The sequence below is a fragment of the Manis javanica genome, chromosome X (assembly GCF_040802235.1).
Source record: "Manis javanica isolate MJ-LG chromosome X, MJ_LKY, whole genome shotgun sequence".
Classification (NCBI taxonomy): Eukaryota; Metazoa; Chordata; class Mammalia; order Pholidota; family Manidae; genus Manis; species Manis javanica.
Window position 1 is genome coordinate 40,355,973 of NC_133174.1, and position 18,202 is coordinate 40,374,174.

Genomic DNA, 18,202 nt, shown 5'->3' on the forward strand with positions numbered 1-18,202 from the left:
AAGACTTTCAAAAAGCACTCGCTTTTCTTTTGTCCCAGGGGCACCAGCTGTGGGGACCCACTTGCAGGTTTTACTGTTCTGTTTCCCTAGTATCCAGCACACCACTCACTGTGTAGCTGCGCTGCCAGTGCGGATGACTTGGACTGGGTGTTTAGCAGTCCTGAGCTCCCTCTCCCTCCCCACTCTGACTCCTCTCCTCCCACCGGGGAGCTGGGGTAGGAGTGGCACTCGGGTCCCGCCGGGCTGCAGCTTGTATCTTACCCCCTTCATGAGGCACTGGGTTCTCGCAGATCTAGATGTAGCCTGGCTGTTGTCCTGTATCTTCTGGTCTCTCTTTTAGGAATAGTTGTATTTGTTGTATTTTCAAAAATATATGTGTTTTTGGGAGGAGATTTCCGTTTTCCTACTCATGCCGCCATCTTGGCTCCTCCCTGGGTTGCAGTATTAAATATGCAAGCCTTGTATGTGTTTTCTCAGATTTATACTTAAGGATTTTCTATTTCTAAGTGATTATAAATGCTTTTATATTTTTATTTTTAGAGTCCACATTTTCTGCTAACATAGAAATACAGTTGGTTTTTGTATGTTTATCATTTATCTTGTCTCCTGTGACCTTGCTGAACTCAATTATTAGTTCTAAGATTTTTTTTTGTGGATTCTTTGGGATTTTTTACACAGACAACTTTCTACATAGACTTTACAACTTTCTACAAATCATGTCAATTTGATTTCTTCTTTTTTATTCTGTAATCCTTTCACTTCCATTTCTTGCCTTATTGCATTGATTAGAACTTCCAACACTATGTTGAGTAAGAGTTGTGAGAATGGGCATCCTTTCCTTCCTCTTAATCTTCAGTCTTTCACTGTTAAGAATAATGTTAGCTGTAGTGTTTTAGATGCTCTTTATCAACTTGAGGCAGTTTCTCTCTATTCCTACTTCTATACTTTTTTTTGCAGGAATGAGTGTTCGATTTTTGTCAAATGCAGTGGATTATATAGATTGACTTTTGAATATTAAACCTGTCTCACATCACTGGATGGTCTTAGTGTATAATTTTTTAAATATATTGCTGAATTGTATTAGTTAATATTTTGTCAAGATTTTTTGCCTCTATATTCATAGTGCTATTGTGTAGTTTTCTTTTTTTGTAGCGTATTTCTCTGATTTCATAATCAGTGAATGTATTAGTTTCATGTGACTGCTACAACAAATTACCACAAACTTGGTGGCTTACAACAGTGAAAATTATTATTTCACAGTTCTGAAGGCCAAATATCCAAAATGAGTATCTCTGGGCCAAAATCAGGGCTATAGTCTCAGCAGAGTCCTTAGGAGAGAATCTGTTCCTTGCTTCATCCAGCCTCTGGGGGCTACAGCTATTCCTTGTCTTGTGGCTGCGTTACTCCATTCTTCATGACCAGCATCTTCAAATCTCACTCTGCTCTCTCTTCACATTACTGCCTTCCTTGCATACATCAAATTTTCTTTTACCTTCGTCTTACTAGGATAGATGTCCTTGCACTTAGGACCCATCTGGATATGCAGGATTCTCTCATCTCAATATGCTTCATCACATTTCCAAAAGCCTTTTGTTTTTGCCACATAAGATTATATTCACAAGTTATGAGGATTAGGATGTTGATACCTTTTGAGGACCCATATTCAGCCTATCACAGGGAAATACTAGCTGCATAGAATGAGTTTGGAAGAGCTACCTTTTCTTCTTTTCCCTGCAAAAGATTATGTAATTGGTGTTGATTCTTCTTTAAAAATTTGGTGAAATTCTCCAGGGAAACTGCCTGAGTGAGAGATTTTTTTCTTTTCTTTTTTTATTAAGGTATTATTGATATGCACTCTTATGAAGGTTTCACATGAAAAAACAGTGTGGTTACTACATTCACCCATGTTACCAAGTCCCCACTCATACCCTTTTGTAGTCACTGTAAGTCTATCAGTGTAGTAACATGCCACATATTCACTATTTGCTTTCTTTGTGCTACACTGTCTTCCCTGTGACCCCTCACACCATGTGTACTAAACATAATACCCTTCCATTCCCTTCTCCCTCCCGCCCCACCTGCCCTCCCACACCCCTCCCCTTTGGTAACTCCTAGTCCCTTCTTGGAGTCTGTGAGTCTGCTGCTGTTTTATTCCTTCACTTTTGCTTTGTTGTTATACTCCACAAATGAGTGAAATCATTTGGCACTTGTCTTTCTCCACCTAGCTAATTTCACTGAGGATAATACCCTCCAGCTCCATCCATGTTGTTGCAAATGGTAGGATTTGCTTCTTTCTTATGCCTAAATAGTATTCCATTGTGTATATGTACCACATCTTCTTTATCCATTCATCTACTGATGGACACTTAGGTTGCTTCATATCTTGGCTATTGTAAATAGTGCTGTGATAAACATAGGGGGGTCTTTTTGAATCTGAGAAGTTGTATTCTTTGGGTAAATTCCAAAGAGGGGGATTCCTGGGTCAAATGGTATTTCTAATTTTAGTTTTTTGGGGAATCTCCATATTGCTTCCCACAATGGTTGAACTAGCTTACATTCCCACCAGCAGTGTAGGAGGATTCCCTTTTCTCCACATCCTCGCCAGCATTTGTTGTTCTTAGATTTTTGATGTTGGCTATCCTAACTGGTGTTAGGTGGTATCTCATTGTGGTTTTAATTTGCATTTCCCTGATGATTAGTGACGTGGAGCATTTTTTCATGTGTCTCTTGGCCATTTGGATTTCTTCCTTGGAGAATTGTCTCTTCATATCCTCTGCCCATTCTTTAATCGGATTATTTGCTTTTTGGGTGTTGAGGCATGTGAGTTCTTTATATATTTTGGATGTTAACCCCTTGTCAGATATGTCATTTAAAAATATAGCCTCCCACACTGTAGGATGCCTTTTTGTTCTGTTGATGGTGTCCTTTGCAGTACAGAGGCTTTTTAATTTGATGTAGTCCCATGTGTTCATTTTTTGCTTTTGTTTCCCTTGCTTGAGGAGATGTGTTCAGGAAGAAGTTGCTCATGTTTATATTCAGGAGATTTTTGCCTATGTTTTTTTCTAAGAGTTTTATGGTTTCATTATTTACATTCAGGTCTTTGATCCATTTCGAGTTTACTTTTGTGTATGGGGTTAAGCAATAATCCAGTTTCATTCTCTTGCATGTAGCTGTCCAGTTTTGCCAACACCAGTTGTTGAAGAGGCTGTCATTTCCCCATTGTATATCCATAGCTCCTTTTTTGTATATTAATTGACCATATATGGTTGGGTTTATAACAGGGCTCTCTAGTCTGTTCCATTGGTCTATTGTTCTGTTCTTGTGCCAGTACCAAATTGTCTTGATTACTGTGGCTTTGTAGTAGAGCTTGAAGTTGTGAAGCATAATGCCCCCAGATTTATTCTTCCTTCTCAGGATTGCATTGGCTATGTGGGGTCTTTTGTGGGTACATATAAATTTTAGAATGATTTGCTCTAGTTCATTGAAGAATGCTGTTGGTATTTTGATAGGGATTGGATTGAATCTCTAGATTGCTTTAGGCAGAATGGCCATTTTGACAATATTAATTCTTCCTGTCCATGAACACAGGATGTGTTTCCATTTATTGGTATCTTTAATTTCTCTCATGAGTGTCTTGTAGTTTTCAAAGTATAGGTCTTTCACCTCCTTGGTTAGGTTTATTCATAGGTATTTTATTGTTTTTGATGTAATTGTAAGTGGAATTGTTTTCCTGATTTCTCTTTCTGCTATTTCTTCATTAGTGAATAGGAATATAACAGACTTCCGTCTATTAATTTTGTGTCCTGCAACTTTGCAGAATTAAGATATTAGATCTAGTAGTTTTGGAGTGGATTCTTTAGGGTTTTTTTATGTACAATATCATGTCATCTGGAAACAGTGGCAGTTTATCTTCTTCCTTACCAATCTGGATGCCCTTTATTTCTCTGTGTTGCCTAAGTGCTTGCAAAGACCTACAGAACTATGTTGAATAAAGGTGGAGAGAGTGGGAATCCTTGTCTTGTTCCCGGTCTTAAGGAAAGGCTTTCAGATTCTCACCGTTAAGTATGACATTGGCTGTGGGTTTGTCATATATGGCCTTTATTATGTTGAGGTACTTGCCCTCTATACCCATTTTGTTCAGAGTTTTTATCATGAATGGATGTTGAATTTTGTCAAATGCTTTTTCAGCATCTATTTAGGTGATCATGTGGTTTTGTCATTTTTGTTGATGTGGTGGATGATTTTTTGGATATATTTTTGAATTCGGTTTGCTAAAATTTTGTTGAGTATATTTGCATCTATGTTCATCAGGGATATCGGTCTGTAATTTTCTTTTTTGTGGTGTCTTTGCCTGGTTTTGGTACTAGCATGATGCTGGCCTCATAGAATGAGTTTGAAAGTATTCTCTCTTCTACTTTTTGGAAAACTTTAAGGAGTATGGGTATTAGTCTTTACTAAATGTTAGATAGAATTCAGTGATGAAGCCATCTGGTCCAGGTGTTTTGTTCGTAGGTAGTATTTTGATTACCAGTTCAATTTCGTTGCTGGTAATTGGTCTGCTCAGGTTTTCTATTTCTTGCTGGATCAGCCTTGGAAAGTTGTATTTTTATAGAAAGTTGTCCATTTCTTCTAGGTTATCAAGTTTGTTAGCATATCATTTTTTATAATATTCTCTAATAATTCTTTGTTTTTTCTGTGGTGTCCGTAGTGATTTTTCCTTTCTCATGTCTAATTCTGTTTATGTGTGTAGACTCTGTTTTTTTCTTGATAAGTCTGGGTAGGGATTTATCTATTTTGTTTATTTTCTCAAAGAATGAGCTCCTGATTTCATTGATTCTTTCTGTAGTTTTATTTTTCTCTATTTTATTTATTTCTGCTCTTATCTTTATTATGTTCCTACTTCTGCTGACTTTGGGCCTCATTTGTTCTTCTTTTTCTAGTGTCGTTAAATGTGAGTTTAGACAGTTCATATGGGATTGTTCTTCTTTCCTGAGGTAGGCCTGTATTGCAATATACTTCCCTCTTAGCATGGCCTTTGCTCTGTCCCACAGATCTTATGGTGTTGAATTATGTGTCATTTGTCTCCAGATATTGCTTGATCTCTATTTTAGGTTGGTCACTGATCCATTGGTTTTTTAGGAGCATGTTATGAAGCCTCCATGTGTTTGTGGGACATTTCATTTTCTTTGCGTAATTTATTTCTAGTTTAATACTTTTGTGGTCTGAGAAACTGGTACAATTTCAATCTTTTTGAATTTACCAATGATCTTTTTGTGGCCTAGTATGTGGTCTATTCTTGAAAATGTTCCATGTGCACTTGAGAAGAATGTATATTCTGCTGCTTTTGGGTGTAGAGTTCTGTAGATGTCTGTTAGGTCCATCTGTTCTAATGTGTTGTTCAGTGCATCTGTCTCCTTACTTATTTTCTGTCTGGTTGATCTGTCCTTTGGAGTGAGTGGAGTGTTGAAGTCTCCTAGAATGAATGCATTGAATTCTATTTCCCCTTTTAATTCTGTTAGTATTTGTTTCACATATATAGGTGCTCCTGTTTTGGGAGCATAGATATTTATAATCATTATAACTTCTTGTTGGATTGACCCCTTTGTCATTATGTAATGTCCTTTTTCTCTTGTGACTTTCATTGTTTTGAAGTCTATTTTGACTGATATAAGAACTGAAACTCCTGCTTTTTTCTCCCTATTAGTTACATGAAGTATCTTTTTCCATCCCTTCACTCTTAGTCTGTGTATGTCCATGGGTTTAAAGTGAGTCTGTTGTAGGCAGCATATAGATGGTTCTTGTTTTATTTATTTATTTATTTATTATATTTTGGTATCATTAATCTACAATTACATAAAGAACATTGTGTTTACTAGACTACCCCCATCACCACTCCCCCACATGTACCCCATGAAGGTCACCATCCATCAGCATAGTAAGATGCTATAGAATCAGTACTTGTCTTCTCTGTGCTGTACAACCCTCCCCATGCCCACCCCATACATTATGTCTGCTAATAGTAATGCCCCTTTTTTTGTTCCCCTTATCCCTCCCTTCCCACCCATCCTCCCCAGTCCCTTTCCCTTTGGTAACTGTTAGTCCATTCTTGGGTTCTGTGAGTCTGCTCCTGTTTTATTCCTTCAGTTTTTGCTTTGTCCTTATACTCCGTAGATGAGTGAAATCATTTGATACTTGTCTTTCTCCGCCTGGCTTTTTTCACTGAGCATAATACACTCTAGCTCCATCCATGTCATTGCAAATGGTAGGATTTGTTTTCTTCTTATGGTTGAATAGTATTCCATTGTGTATATGTACCACATCTTCTTTATCTATTCATCTACTGATGGACACTTAGGTTGCTTCCATTTCCTCGCTATTATAAATAGTCCTGCGATAAACATAGGGGTGCATATGTCTTTTTCAAACTGGGCTGCAGCATTCTTAGGGTAAATTCCTAGGAGTGGAATTCCTGGGTCAAATTGTATTTGTATTTTGAGTTTTTTGAGGAACCTCCATACTGCTTTTCACAATGATTGAACTAGTTTACATTTCCCCCGGCAGTGTAGGAGGGTTTTCCTTTCTCCACAACCTTGCCAACATTTGTTATTGTTTGCCTTTTTGATGGTGGCCATCCTAACTGGTGTAAGGTGATATCTCATTGTGGTTTTAATTTGCATTTCTTTGATGATTACGATGTGGAGCATCTTTTCATGTGCATGTTGGCCATCTGAATTTCTTCTTTGGAGAACTGTCTGTTCATCTCCTCTGTCTGTTTTTTAATTGGCTTATTTGCTTTCTGTTTGTTGAGGTCTATGAGCTATTTATATAATTTGGATATCAACCCCTTATCAGATGTGTCATATATGAATATATTCTCCCTTACTGTAGGGTGTCTTTTTGTTCTACTCATGGTATCCTTTGATGTACAGAAGCTTTTTAGTTTCATATAGTCCCACTTGTTCATTTTTGCTTTTGTTTCACTTGCCCAGGGAGATATGTTCATGAAGAAGTTGCTCATGTTTATGTCCAAGAGATTTTTGCCTATATTTTCTTCTAAGAAGTTAATGTTTTCATGACTTACATTCAGGTCTTTGATAAATTTTTAGTTTATTTTTGTGTATGGGGTTAGACAATAATGCAGTTTCATTTTCTTACATGGAGCTGTCCAATTTTGCCAACACCAGCTGTTGAAGAGGCTGTTATTTCCCCATTGTATATCCTTGGCTCCTTTATCATATATTAATTAACTGTGTATGATTGGGTTTATATCTGGACTCTTTATTCTCTTCCACTGGTCTATGGGTCTGTTCTTGTGCCAGTACCAAATTGTCTTGATTACTGTGGCTTTGCATTAGAGCTTGAAGTCAGTGAGCATAATTCCCCCTTCTTTATTCTTCCTTCTCAGGATTGCTTTGGTTATTCGGGTCTTTTATCATTCCATATGAATTATAGAACTATTTGCTCTAGTTTATTGTAGAATGTTGTAGGTATTTTGATAGGGATTGCATTGAATCTGTAGATTGCTTTAGGCAGGATGGCCATTTTGACAATATTAATTCTTCCTAGCAAGAGCATGGGATGAATTTCTGTTTATTAGGGTTCTCTTTAATGTCTCTTAACACTGTCCCATAGTTTTCAGGGTACAGGTCTTTCACTTCTTTGGTTAGGTTTATGTGTAGGTATTTTATTCTTTTTGATGCAATTGTGAATGGAATTGTTTTCATGATTTCTCTTTCTGCTTTTTCATCGTTAGTGTATAGGAATGTAACAGATTTCTGAGTGTTAATTTTCTACACCGCAACTTTGCTGAATTCAGATATTAGATCTAATAGTTTTAGAGTGTATTCTTTAGGGTTTTTTACGTGCAATATCATGTCATCTGTAAATAGGGACAGTTTGAGTTCTTCCTTGCCAATCTGGATGCCTTTTATTTCTTTGTGTTGTCTATTGCCATGGCTAGGACCTCCAGAAATATGTTGAATAAAAATGGGGAGAGTGGGCATCCTTGTCTTGTTCCCGATCTTAGAAGAAAAGCTTTCAGCTTCTTGCTGTTAAGTATGATGTTGGCTGTGGGTTTGTCATATATGGCCTTTATTATGTTGAGGCCTTTTTTTGAGAATTTTTATCATGAATGAATGTTGAATTTTGTCTAATGCTTTTTCAGTATCTATGGAGATGATCATGTGGTTTTTGTCTTTTTTTTTGTTGATGTAGTCGATGGTGTTGATGGATTTTCGAATTTTGTATCATCCTTGCATCCCTGGGATGAATCCCACTTGATCATGGTGGATGATGTTTTTGATGTATTTTTATATTCGATTTGCTAATATTTTGTGGAGTATTTTTGCATCTATGTTCATCAGGGATATTGGTCTGTAATTTTCTTCTTTTGTGGTTTCTTTGCCTGGTTTTGGTATTAGAATGATACTGGCCTCATAGAATGAGTTTGGGGGTATTCCCTCCTTTTCTAGTTTTTGGAAAACTTTGAGGAGGATGGGTATTAGGTCTTCACTCTATGTTTGATAAAATTCAGAAGTGAAACCATGTGGTCCAGGCATTTTTTTTCTTAGGTAGTTTTTTGATTACCAATTCAATTTCTTTGCTGATAATTGGTCTATTCAGATTTTCTGTTTCTTCCTGCTTCAGCCTTGAAAGGTTGTATTTTTCTAGAAAGTTGTCTATTTCTTCTTGGCTATCTAGTTTGTTAGCATATAATTTTCATAGTATTCTTTCATAATTGTTTTTCTGTGGTGTCAGTTGTGCTTTTTCCTTTCTCATTTTTGATCCCATTTATGTGTGTAGGCTCTCTTTTTTTCTTGATAAGTCTGACTAGGGGTTTATCTATTTTATTTTCTCGACAAACCAGCTCCTGGTTTCATTGACTCTATTCTTTTATTCTTCTCAATTTTATTTATTCCTGCTTTAATCTTTATTATGTCCCTCATTCTACTCACTTTGGTCCTCATTTGTTCTTCCTTTTCTATTTTCATTAATTGTGCATTTAGACTGTTCATTTGGGATTGTTCTTCTTTCCTGAGGTAGGCCTGTATTGCAGTATATTTCCCTCTCAGCACAGCTGTTGGCCTCCTCCCTGTCTCTGACCCACAGATTAAGGAGGTGATGCGATGAGATATTGAAGACCTGAACAGACCAGCCAGGAGACTCAAGGTGTAACAGGTCAAGAGTAATGCCGGGAAGGCACTCCTCATATTTATTGAGTAAATGAATATCTGAAGAATTCTGAGTAGGGGGTTCAGCACATGATCAACATCTATGTTTGAGCCCCTTCCAAGGGTGGGACACTCCTTAAGGATATTGAAACCATGTGAGGGTGGTCACGAGCTGTAGGAACTTTTTATGGCTTTAATCACTCTGTCCTTGACCAAACATCAGAGGTCGTAGGAGAGACAATCATGTCACAAATCTTCATACATTTTATTTCTATATTACTTGATTTATATATTAAGCCCATTAATCCCACATTTCCCCCTTATTTTTTAATTAAAGAACACCAAAACAGTAGGTGCAATATAAGCGAGAAGTCCGTTTTTAGATCTTGGTATCAACTTAGCTAGGTGAAAGCAGTAGAGAATGCCCCACATAAATGGGGGGAGGAGGTTCCAAGCCTCACCTCAGTTGGCCCCCTTGCCTTCACCTGTTGGCTCCCTGCAACTGTGCCTGTCTTAGGTTGTTCCTCCCATGAGGAATCTTACCCATCTCTGGCTAACCAGCCATCCTCCGGGGCCATACAGGGAGATAGTATACGGGAAAAAGAGGCATTTGAAGTAGATTGATGCTCTTCTCATATTCCCGTGTCCAGCTGCAATCATAAAAATCATAAAGTACAAAAATTCGTTGCATGGGCTCTCATGAACAATCATTCTTTAGACATTATTTCTTGAAAAATAACATAAGCATGAATAGGCTTCAATAGACTAGTAATGAAATGATGTGCCCACATTATAAGAACAGGAAGACAAACGCATAATAGAAGTAAACCTGTAAGTATTGGCCATATCCAATGAAACCAAGAAAACCAGTGTGATAATCCAGGCATTTGTGAAAACTTATCAATAACATGATGAATGTCATCCAACTGATTTTGAATAGTTTGAGAAAAATCAAACAAATTGAAACAACACATCCCTGGAAATTGTTCGCATCCCATGTGTTCTTTTAACAATAGATAATCTATGGTAGCATGATTTTGAAGTACTGCAATTCATACTTCTCCCAGTTCTTGGTTCAGTTCAGATAATATAGAAGCAGTCACATTTGTAGTTCTACTGTATGCACAGGCCAGTTTAGACATTTCGTTTTGCATCCCTGCAGCAAGTCCAGGAAGTGGCAAAAGAAATGCAGCAGCAACTGCAACAGCAGTTGGAGTCAACAGCTTCACGTTGTCATTGCAGCTAGACAGCAAAGCTCAAGGAAACCTATGTGTATATCCAGGATGATCTATGAGAGCAGGAAGAATACATCCCACACCACAAACACCTTGGTATTGTGAAGAAAGGCTTGATATGTTTTGCTATCACATAAAAACACCCAGTCATTTGGGAGTCTATATCCGTATGGCCATTTTACATGAATAGAAGAGTTACAATAAGAAGGTATTTGAGTACAATTAGTACATATACAATCAGTGATTATGGTAGTCCTAACAGGTAAATTTAATTGAATATTATGCACAAGAATGTCAGGAGAACGGGTAATATTTATACCTGATATATTAGTAAACACCATGGGAGGAAGTCCTATTCCTATTAAATTCTTTGTTAACAATCCACTAATGGAAGAATTTCCTGCTATACAAAAGGATGGCTTATTCAATCCTTGGCCTGCTAGTTGCAGCCATAGGTTAGGTGAGGAGAACTTCCATTCTGGAACAAGTGATATATTTAAATACACATGACTACTCTTATATGATATGTCAGGAGATCCTTTTTGGAATTTTTCACAGGTATAAATTCCAATATCTTCTCGAGTCAAAACTGTTTTATAAATACCATATTGACTATTCTCTCTGAGTTTGATCTGTAGCATTATGCCACCCAAATCTTCCTCCACTTGTTTGCCTATATATTTCCTCACTGTTCTTTTTCCATACTACTGGACCTGCTGGAGTATAGCAGGTGGATACACAATGAAGGACTACTCCTTGACCTAAATATGGAGGATTGCTTACACTAGCTGTGATAGTGCAAGCTTGTGCGGTGTATGTATGTGTAAATGTTATTGTCAGGAATAAAAATCTCATCTGGTGAGCTTCAGTTCTCTGTGGGCTGCGTACAAACTGTTGATGAGGTCTGTTGATGATCATCTCTCGGAGTAGACTTCTCTGAAGGTGTTGATATTGGGAGTTCTTCATACTGTATCTTAATTCTGTTCTTGGGTAGCCAGATCAGATGTTAATCCTCTGCAACAATGCTAACAAACCCTTTGCACCATACTTTAATATGACCTTTCTACCACTGTGAACAACCTATTGGAGACCACCATACAGGATCTGCTGTTGTTTTAGAAAAAGAAATAGTGTCAGAAAAATGTACTTCCATAGATGATCATCTGTCACCTTGTAAAAGATCAAAATTAAGAATATGTAAAGCATGCATTAGTTGTTGATTTGCAGTTAATTTGATCATGTCAGGGTTTAGTCTTCCTTTTTGTTTTAATAAATAATGTTTAAGAGTAATATGGTGACGTTCAATTAGAGCTTGACCTGTAGAATTGTAAGGAATGCCTGTTTTATAAGTGATATTGTATAGCTGAAAAAATTTCTTTAGTGTAGAGGAGAGGTAAACTGGAGCATTGTCAGTTTTTATGATAGCAGGAATGCCCAATACTGCAAATGCTTATAAGAGATGAGTAATGACATGATGAGATTGTTCTCCTGTTAAAGCAGTGGCCTAAGAAGCAGAAGAATACCTATCTATAGAAACATGAACATGTTTAAGAGTTCCAAATTCAGGAACAATGGTAATGTCTATTTGCCATAGGGCATTAGGGCTTGTTCCTCTGGGAATGGTTCCAGCCTGTAAATGGAGAGAGTTGATTTGAGAACAGGTTGAGCAGGAATTCAAGATATCTTGAGCTTCAGAGGCTGAAAGGGAAAAACGCTTTTGCAAAGTAAAGGAAGGAGCATGTGTTAGGTTGTGAGAATGTTGAGCCAGTGAGTAATGAACTGGAGAAACAAGTTTGTCCACTTTATCATTACAGTATGATAAAGGACCTGGTAAATTAGAATGTGATCGTATGTGAGTGATAAAGAAAGGGTGCAGACGCTGATGGATACACACCTGCAATTGAGAAAATAAAGTGTTAATAGGAGATTGTATGGTGCCCAACGTCACAGTTTCTAATAAAGGAACAGAAAAGGCAGTATAAGCAGAGTCAGTAACAATATTGAGAGGACTTGGAAAGTCTTGCAGAGCTTGCAATACAGAGTATAAATCATTTTGTTGCACAGAAGTAAAAGATGTTTGAGAGGTTTTTGCTAGACCAGAACAAGTCATTTGTATAGGCTAGTTTAAAAGACTTCACACCATCTGTAAAACAAGTCACAGCATTTATTAGTGGACTGGGGGAAGTTTTGTGAGGAAGAATCCACTGATGATGCTGAAAAAAAAAGGAAAATAACTTATTTTTAGGGTAATGGCAGTCAATATTTCCTAAAAATTTAGAGAGCGCAATTTGCCATTGAGTATTCTCTTGAAATACTTGTATGATATATTGTTTAGATAATGGAATGAGGATCATAACCAATCATCTGCCTTAGTCTCTGACATCCTTTGAGGTTGACAGAGGCTACTTTGTCAGTGTAAGGTTGTAACGAGGGTTTAGATTGATATTGTAAAAATATCCATTCCAACCAACCATTATACTGACAGAGCAGTCCTGTGGGAGAATGGGGAGTAAAATAAATTAATAGGGGGACGTAGCCAGGATGGCAGCGTGAGTAGAGCAGCAGGAATCTCCTCCCAAAACCACATATATCTATGAAAATATAACAAAGACAACTCTTCCTAAAATAGAGACCAGAGGACACAGGACAACATCCAGACCACACCCACACCTGCGAGAACCCAGCGCCTCACGAAGGGGGTAAGATACAAACCCCGGCCCGGCGGGAACCGAGCACCCCTCCCACCGGCCCCTGGCGGGTGGAGAGGAGTCAGCAGGGAGGGAAAGAGAGCCCAGGACTGCTGAACACCCAGCCGCAGGATTCCGGACCAGAGCGCATAGTGCATGCATGGGGTCCTGGATACTAGGAAAACAGTGCGGCAGGACCGGTGAGCGGGTGCCTGAGGCTGACGCCACAGAACAAAGAAATGGGAGTGGTTTTTTTTTTTGTCGAGTGCTTTTTGGAAGCCTTAAAGGGACAGAGACCCCAATACTAGGGAAACAGGGCAGCAAGACTGGTGAGTGGGTGCCTGAGACCGGTGCCTGAGGACAAAGAAAATCACGTGTTTTTCCCTTTTTTTTGACGAGTGCTTTTTGAAAGCCTTAAAGGGACAGGGACCCCAATACTAGGGAAACAGGGCAGCAAGACCGGTGAGCGGGTGCCTGAGACCAGCGCCTGAGGACAAAGACAATTGCGCGTTTTTCCCTTTTTTTTGGCAAGTGCATTTTGGAAGCCTTAAAGGGACAGGGACTCCAAACCTAGGGAAACAGGGCAGCAAGACCGGTGAGCGGGTGCCTGAGACCGGTGCCTGAGAACAAAGAAAATCGCGCGTTTCTAACTTTTTTTTGGCGAGTGCTTTTTGGAAGCCTTAAAGGGACAGGGATCCCAATACTAGGGAAACAGGGCAGCAAGACCGGTGAGTGGGTACCTGAGACCGGCGCCTGAGGACAAAGAAAATCATGTGTTTTTCCCTTTTGATTTTTTCTCTTTCGTTGTTGCTATGGTTTTGGTTTGGAGAGTGCTTTTTGGAAGTCTTAAAGGGGCAGGACAGGACACTTAGCCCAGAGGCAGGGAATCTGAGGATCTCTGGGCACTCTAACCCCCTGGGCAACAGGGAGCACAGAGGCCCCTTATGGATATAAATAGCCTCCCGGCTGCTTCCCCTCCAACGGGGCTCCACAATTTTGGAGGAGTAGCCCCAGCCAGGCCACACCCACAGTAACAGCGGAGATAAACTCCATAGCAACCGGGCAGGTAGAAGAAGCCCTGTCTGTGCACAGCTGCCAAGCATAAGCCAGTAGAGGTCGCTATTCTCCCAGTTGAGGAAGGCCACAAACCAACAAGAAGGAAAGCTCTCCCAGCTGTCACTCGTACCAGGTCTGCAAACTATCTCTATCGGCATGAAAAGGCAAAACTACAGGCAGACAAAGATCACAGAGACAACACCTGAGAAGGAGACAGACCTAACCAGTCTTCCTGAAAAAGAATTCAAAATAAAAATCATGAACATGCTGACAGAGATGCAGAGAAAAATGCAAGAGCAATGGGATGAGATGCAGACAAAAATGCAAGAGCAGTGGGATAAAGTCCGGAGGGAGATCACAGATGTCAGGAAGGAGATCACAGAAGTGAAACAATCCCTGGAAGGATTTATAAGCAGAATGGATAAGATGCAAGAGGCCATTGAAGGAATAGAAGCCAGAGAACAGGAACGTATAGAAGCTGACATAGAGAGAGATAAAAGGATCTCCAGGAACGAAACAACACTAAGAGAATTATGTGACCAATCCAAAAGGAATAATATTCATATTATAGGGATACCAGAAGAAGAAGAAAGAGGAAAAGGAATAGAAAGTCTCTTTGAAGAAATAATTGCTGAAAACTTCCCCAAACGGGGGGAAGAAATAATCAAACAGACCACGGAATTACACAGAACCCCCAACAGAAAGGATCCAAGGAGGACAACACCAAGACACATAATAATTAAAATGGCAAGGATCAAGGACAAGGAAAGAGTTTTAAAGGCAGCTAGAGAGAAAAAGGTCACCTATAAAGGAAAACCCATCAGGCTAACATCAGACATCTCGACAGAAACCCTACAGGCCAGAAGAGAATGGCATGATATATTTAATGCAATGAAACAGAAGGGCCTTGAACCAAGGATACTGTATCCAGCACGAAGCTGAGGGAATTTGCTTCCCACAAACCACCTCTACAGGGCATCTTACAGGGACTGATCTAGATGGGAGTACTCCTAAAAAGAGCACAGAACAAAATACACAACATATGAAGAATGGAGGGGGAGGAATAAGAAGGGAGAGAAGAAAAGAATCTCCAGACAGTGTATATAACAGCTGAATAAGTGAGCTAAGTTAGGCAGTAAGATACTAAAGAAGCTAACCTTGAACCTTTGGTAACCACGAATCTAAAGCCTGCAATGGCAATAAGTACATATCTCTCAATAGTCACCCTAAATGTAAATGGACTTAATGCACCAATCAAAAGACATAGAGTAATAGAATGGATAAAAAAGCAATACCCATCTATATGCTGCTTACAAGAAACTCACCTCAAGCCCAGAGACAGGCACAGAGTAAAAGTCAAGGGATGGAAAAATATATTTAAAGCAAACAACAGTGAAAAGAAAGCAGGGGTTGCAGTACTAATATCAGACAAAATAGACTTCAAAACAAACAAAGTAACGAGATAAAGAAGGACACTACATAATGATAAAGGGCTTAGTCCAACAAGAGGATATAACCATTCTAAATATATATGCACCCAACACAGGAGCACCAGCATTTGTGAAACAAATACTAACAGAACTAAAGAGGGATATAGACTGCAATGCATTCATTTTAGGAGACTTCAACACACCACTCACCCCAAAGGATAGATCAACTGGGCAGAAAATAAGTAAGGACACACAGGCACTGAACAACGCACTGTAACAGATGGACCTAATAGACATCTATAGAACTCTACATCCAAAAGCAACAGGATATACATTCTTCTCAAGTGCACATGGAACATTCTCCAGAATAGACCACATACTAGCTCACAAAAAGAGCCTCAGTAAATTCCAAAAGATTGAAATTCTACCAACCAATTTTTCAGACCACAAAGGTATAAAACTAGAAATAAATTCTACAAAGAAAACAAAAAGGCTCACAAAAATATGGAGGCTTAACAACATGCTTCTAAATAATCAATGGATCAGGGAACAAATCAAAATAGAGATCAAGGAATATATAGAAACAAATGACAACAACACAAAGCCCCATCTTCTGTGGGATGCAGCAAAAGCAGTTTTAAGAGGAAAGTATATAGCGATCCAGGCACACCTGAAGAAGGAAGAACAATCCCAAATGAATAGTCTAATATCACAATTATCAAAACTGGAAAAAGAAGAACAAATGAGGCCTAAAGTCAGCAGAAGGAGGGACATAATAAAGATCAGAGAAGCAATAAACAGAATTGAGAAGAATAAAACGATAGTAAAAATCAACGAAACCAAGAGCTGGTTGTTTGAGAAAATAAACAAAATAGATAAGCCTCTAGCCAAACTTAAGAGAAAAAGAGAATCAACACAAATCAACATAATCAGTAATGAGAATCGAAAAATCACGACAGACCCCACCAAAAAACAAAGAATTATTAAAGACTACTATGAAAACCTGTATGTCAACAAGATGGAAAACCTAGAAGAAATGGACAACTTCCTAGAAAAATAAAACCTCCCAAGACTGACCAAGGAAGAAACACAAAAGTTAAAGAAACCAATTACGAGCAAAGAAATTGAAACGGTAATAAAAAATCTACCCAAGAACAAAACCCTGGGGCCGGACGGATTTACCTCAGAATTTTATCAGACACACAGAGAAGACATAATACCCACTCTCCTTAAAGTGTTCCAATAAATAGAAGAGGAGGGAATACTCCCAAACTCATTCTATGAAGCCAACATCACCCTAATACCAAAACCAGGCAAAGACCCCACCAAAAAAGAAAATTACAGACCAATATCCCTGATGAATGTAGATGCAAAAATACTCAATAAAATATTAGCAAACAGAATTCAACAGTATATCAAAAGGATCATACACCATGACCAAGTGGGATTCATCCAAGGAATGCAAGGATGGTACAACATTCGAAAATCCATCAACATCATCCACCACATCAACAAAAAGAAAGACAGCAACCACATGATCATCTCCATAAATGCTGAAAAAGCTTTCAACAAAATTCATCCATTCATGATAAAAACTCTCAGCAAAATGGGAATAGAGGGCAAGTACCTCAGCATAATAAAGGCCATATATGATAAACCCACAGCCAGCATTATACTGAACAGCAAGAAGCTGAAAGCATTTCCTCTGAGATAGGAAACCAGACAGGGATGCCCTCTCTCCCCACCATTCTTTAACATAGTACTGGAGGTCCTAGCCATGGCAATCAGACAAAACAAAGAAATATAAGGAATCCAGATTGGTAAAGAAGAAGTTAAACTGTCACTATTTGCAGATGATATGATACTGTACATAAAAAACCCTAAAGACTCCACTCCAAAACTACTAGAACTGATATCAGAATACAGCAAAGTTGCAGGATACAAAATTAAGATACAGAAATCTGTAGCTTTACTATACACTAATAATGAACCAATTGAAAGAGAAATCAGGAAAACAATTCAATTCACAATTGCATCAAAAAGAATAAAATACCTAGGAATAAACCTAACCAAAGAAGTGAAAGACCTATACCCTGAAAACTACAAGTCACTCTTAAGAGAAATTAAAAGGGACACTAACAAATGGAAACTCATCCCTTGCTCATGGCTAGGAAGAATTAATATCGTCAAAATGGCTATCCTGCCCAAAGCAATATACAGATTTGATGCAATCCCTATCAAATTACCAGCAACATTCTTCAATGTACTGGAACAAATAATTCAAAAATTCATATTGAAACACCAAAGACCCCGAATAGCCAAAGCAATCCTGAAAAAGAAGAATAAAGTAGGGGGGATCTCACTCCCCAACTTCAGGCTCTACTACAAAGCCATAGTAATCAAGACAATTTGGTACTGGCACAAGAACAGAGCCACAGACCAGTGTAACAGATTAGATACTCCAGAAATTAACGCACACATATATGGTCAATTAATATTTGATAAAGGAGCCATAGATATACAGTGGCAAAATGACAGTCTCTTCAACAGATGGTGCTGGCAAAACTGGACAGCTATATGCAGGAGAATGAAACTGGACCATTGTCTAACCCCATATACAAAGG

At 38.5% G+C, this 18,202-nt stretch overlaps 1 protein-coding gene across 13 annotated transcripts in view; it reads left to right on the plus strand.

Annotated features, from left to right (window-relative positions):
• The window catches only part of ZNF157 (zinc finger protein 157), an 89,498-nt gene that overhangs the window by 25,309 nt on the left and 45,987 nt on the right, over window positions 1-18,202 (plus strand). For 6 of the 13 annotated variants that reach the window (XM_073227732.1, XM_073227733.1, XM_073227723.1 and 3 more), the window contains one exon: window positions 13,035-13,104. The exons of the other annotated variants lie outside the window; for them this stretch is intronic. In XM_073227732.1, coding sequence (XP_073083833.1) covers window positions 13,035-13,104 — 70 coding nt within the window. The remainder of the gene's footprint in view (window positions 1-13,034; window positions 13,105-18,202) is intronic. 13 annotated transcript variants of the gene reach the window in all.